General features: G+C 63.8%; 1 protein-coding gene across 1 annotated transcript in view; it reads right to left on the bottom strand.

The window, feature by feature from the left end:
* The window catches only part of CCDC88B (coiled-coil domain containing 88B), a 16,552-nt gene extending 13,247 nt beyond the window's left edge, over window positions 1–3,305 (bottom strand). Inside the window, exons 1-10 of the mRNA XM_014538200.1 lie at window positions 2,331–3,305; window positions 1,830–1,972; window positions 1,583–1,694; window positions 1,434–1,503; window positions 1,298–1,356; window positions 1,016–1,099; window positions 793–936; window positions 417–562; window positions 197–278; window positions 5–47 (exon numbers count right to left, since the gene is read on the bottom strand). Of these exons, the coding sequence (XP_014393686.1) occupies window positions 5–47; window positions 197–278; window positions 417–562; window positions 793–936; window positions 1,016–1,099; window positions 1,298–1,356; window positions 1,434–1,503; window positions 1,583–1,694; window positions 1,830–1,972; window positions 2,331–2,390 (943 nt within the window). The 5' untranslated portion in view covers window positions 2,391–3,305. The remainder of the gene's footprint in view (window positions 1–4; window positions 48–196; window positions 279–416; window positions 563–792; window positions 937–1,015; window positions 1,100–1,297; window positions 1,357–1,433; window positions 1,504–1,582; window positions 1,695–1,829; window positions 1,973–2,330) is intronic.
* Between the last annotated feature and the right edge of the window lie 248 nt (window positions 3,306–3,553).

Below are 3,553 nucleotides of genomic sequence, written 5' to 3'. Positions count from 1 at the left end.
TCGCGGTACAGCTCGGCCCGCTTGGCCTGTCCCGACAGCGCCTGGGTCTGGGCCAGACGGTGCGGCGTTGGGAACGGCCAGCCGCAGCCACAGGGATTGGGGACGTGAAGGAGCCCGGGTAGAAGGGGAAATGGGACGTGGGAGGTGCCGGGGAAGGTGAGGAAAGGTGGCGATGGCAGGGAGCACCTGAACGCACCTCCTGGCGGAGCCTTCGAATTTCGGCCTCTAAGCCCTGCACCTCCTCCTGGGAGTCCAGCAGCAGCTCGGCCTTCTCCTCCCTGGAGGAAGGAGACGCTGGAGGGACTGGGGACCAGCAACCCCAACCCTTCCCAGGCCTGGTCCAACCCATATGCAGGGGGCTGTCCAGGCCTAAGCTACCCGTCTCCCTCCGGCCTCTTCCGAGCCTGCGCACTCACAGCTCCTGGCGCAGGCGGCGCAGCTGGGCCTTGGTGTTGGCCAGCTGCAGGGCCAAGTGGTTGGAGGAGCCCTCCAGAGGGGTCCCAGCAGGAGCCTCAGGCAACAAGGGGGCTGGCTCTCGCTCCAGCAGCAGCTCAGCCAGCCGCTGTGGGAGGTCAAGGGTCAGGGGTCAGAAGTAACCTACCCTATGCCCCCCACATCTCCCCCCACACACACACCGTCACCACAAGCTGAATTTGGCTCTTACAGCCCTGTCAGGCAAAGACCCCCAACCCCACACCTGGGCCTCAACTCCCATCTCCCCACACACCTGGGTCCCCGCGGTCCTCCCAGTCCTCCACCTGGCCCTCTGCACCATACCCCTGCTGCCCCCACCTGGGCCCCCACATCACGCTCCCGGGCCAGTCTCAGGAGTGTCCCCATCAGGCTCCGGGACAGCGTCTCCAGTTCTGCGGGTGCCAGCTCCCCAGGCTCGGGCCCAGCCAGTGCCAGCACCATGCCCGCCCCAGGCTGGGTCACCTGGGTGGGTAGGGAAAGCAGTTCAGCCTAAGAAGTTGGAGGCAGGGTGTCCCCAGGTAGTGCAGGTCCAAAGCCATACCTCCTGGATGGCCGCCGCCAGCTCGCTCTGCACCTCCAGGCTGAGGCCCTGGATGTGGCGGATGAAGAGTTCCCGGTGCTCGCACTGCAGGGGAACAAGTGGGGGCGGGGTGAGGGCTGGCATGAGCCTCCCACCTCTGCAGCCAAAGCTGGGCCCCACCCTGCCCGCTCACCTGCACCCACCCTGCCCGCTCCTGCTCACCTGCACCGACCCTGCCCGCTCCAGCTCACCTGCACCCACCCTGCCTGCTCACCTGCACCCACCCTGCCCGCTCCCGCTCACCTGCACCGACGCCCCCAGCAACAGCCGAAGGATGCCTTCCAGCTCCTCCACCGCCTCCTCTGCAGGGCACAAGCCACAAGGGGTTAACAGGCGGCAGGAGGGGTAGATGCAGGAACAGGGGGGTGGGAGAGGGTACCTGAGAAGGGGTCAAACCCCAGTGCCTGAAGGTCTGGGGGTGCCGACAGGATCAGCAGCTGCAGCTCCTCCTGAGGGCACAGAGGGGGGAGATGAGACGGGCCTTCCTGTGGGGGCTCCAGGCTCAGCCTCCCTCTCCCAGATCCTCACCTGGTAGAAGTCCCTCAGTCGGCCCCACAGGTGGTTCAGGTTCCGCACCCTACTGGCTGCCGGATCACCATGGTCCCTGATCACCCGAGGGCCCCCTCGGGAGCTAGGGGCACTGTGGGCACAGGGGGCCATTGGTTGGAAAGGGACTCAAGGACCCACCTCCCCTCAGCCAGGCTCCGCCTCCAGACCTCAGGCTCTGCCCACCAGCCTGTCTTGTCCCCTCCCCGCAGACCTTGAGGCCCCTTACATGATGCCCAGCACCCGGAGGAGCAGGGCCCCATCACTGAGACACAAGAACCTCTTCTCGGGACAAAGGGGCCTCTGTCCTTCCTCCTCCTCTTCCTCCTCAGGCTCCTCCGCCTCTCCCACCAGCCCAGCCAGTCCCAGCGCCTGTGGGAAGCAGAGAGAGGTCAGCTGGCCGCCTCTCCCACCAGCCTCCATCCAGTGCCCAAGGAGTCGTTTGAAAATATTAGCTGGTCATTCAGGTGAAGCCCCCATCAATAGAGTGAATCCTGACCCCCTTGGCCAGCTCCCTGAACCCACACAGCCCCCTTCTCACCAAATCCCTGAATGTCCCTGGGCCCCAAGATCTGGACCCCTTTTCCTGCCTCACAGCTGCCTGGACTTCAGCCCCACATTTAAGTCCAGCGCCCCCAGTCCCCATCTCTGCCCCATCCTCCCCACACCAACACCAGCCCCTCCCTACTGCTCACTTCCCCTCCCCACCGCCTTCCCCCTGCCGCCTCACCCAGGTGGCCAGGCTCCCACTCAGGAAGTCTCTGAGTCTGGGTCCCTTGCCCCCGTCCATGACAGGTCAGGGTGTTGGTCGCGCTGTGGCAGCTACACCTGCCTTGAGAGGAAGAGGAAGTCCCCGGGTGGGGGATCCCGGGCCTAGCCACAGACACCCTGTACAGCTTCCTCCTTCCGGGTGCAGGCTGGCCTGTGCACCCCCAGAGTCCTTCCTCTGCCCCCACTTCGCCAAGCTGCACCCTCCCAGCGTCTCCCGCAGGGACTGATTCACAGGGCCCGCGAGGCCCCCAGAGCAAGGCCCCCCGCTCTCCTGACTCCATGGGCCATGGCAGGTGAGTCTCCACCTCTCTGGGCCTCTGTTTCCCAACTTGAAACCCGTGAGGGTGACCTCGGCCTTGCACCTTCCAGAACCCCTCAGGGGGCCCCAGCCTTATGGGGTGAGTCGGGGTGCCCACAGCTGCATCTTCTCATTTGCTGGCTTCTCTTCCCCTTGATGTTTCCCCAGCTTACCCCAACTGTCGCCCAACCCGTGAAGCCTGGCTCCATGCCACCTCCCCCAGCACGCCCCCCCTGGCCCCACCCGATACTCTATGCGCACTGGGCTGAGACAGGACGTGGGGACCACGGGCAGGTGACCTCACGGGCCTCGGTGTCCTGTTTGTGAGAGAAGTGGGTGGGGCTCCTGAGGGGAGCAGTTCGATGCACAGACCAGCAGCATCATCTCTTAGACCAACAGGCAGGACCTCTCTGTCCCCCACTGCTCTCTACCGGCCTCATTCCTTCACCAGTGCTGGGTACTGCGACGTAAGAATAAGCCACATGGTCCCTGGGGAGACAGCTACCAAAAATCACACTGTAACGATGCAGCGATAGTAGGCGCATGGATGGGGAAGGGATTTCGCTTCAGGAAAGGCATCCGGCGGGGGCTCAACAACGAAAGTGGAAAAAAATTAAAATACTAACAAAAAAACTTAAATTAAGAAAATAAGTGGCCCTAGCGGGTTTGGCTCAGTGAATAGAGCGTGACCTGCGGACTAAAGGGTCCTGGAACAGAGGAGGACTGAGACTCAGAGAGGTCAGTAACGTCTCCACGTCACTCGGCTGTGAAGCAGCAGGACCAACCGGAGGAAGGCAGTGGGCCAGGGCGCCAAGTTGCTCAGGACCGAGGTGAGCTGGTCCAACCGGGCAGCGGGAAGCCACGCAGGGTGGTTGGCAGGAGAG

This window comes from Myotis brandtii, unplaced genomic scaffold (assembly GCF_000412655.1).
Source record: "Myotis brandtii unplaced genomic scaffold, ASM41265v1 scaffold187, whole genome shotgun sequence".
In the NCBI taxonomy this organism is placed as follows: domain Eukaryota; kingdom Metazoa; phylum Chordata; class Mammalia; order Chiroptera; family Vespertilionidae; genus Myotis; species Myotis brandtii.
Note: the sequence above shows the minus strand (reverse complement) of the source record. Positions and strands in the feature narration are given on the sequence as shown.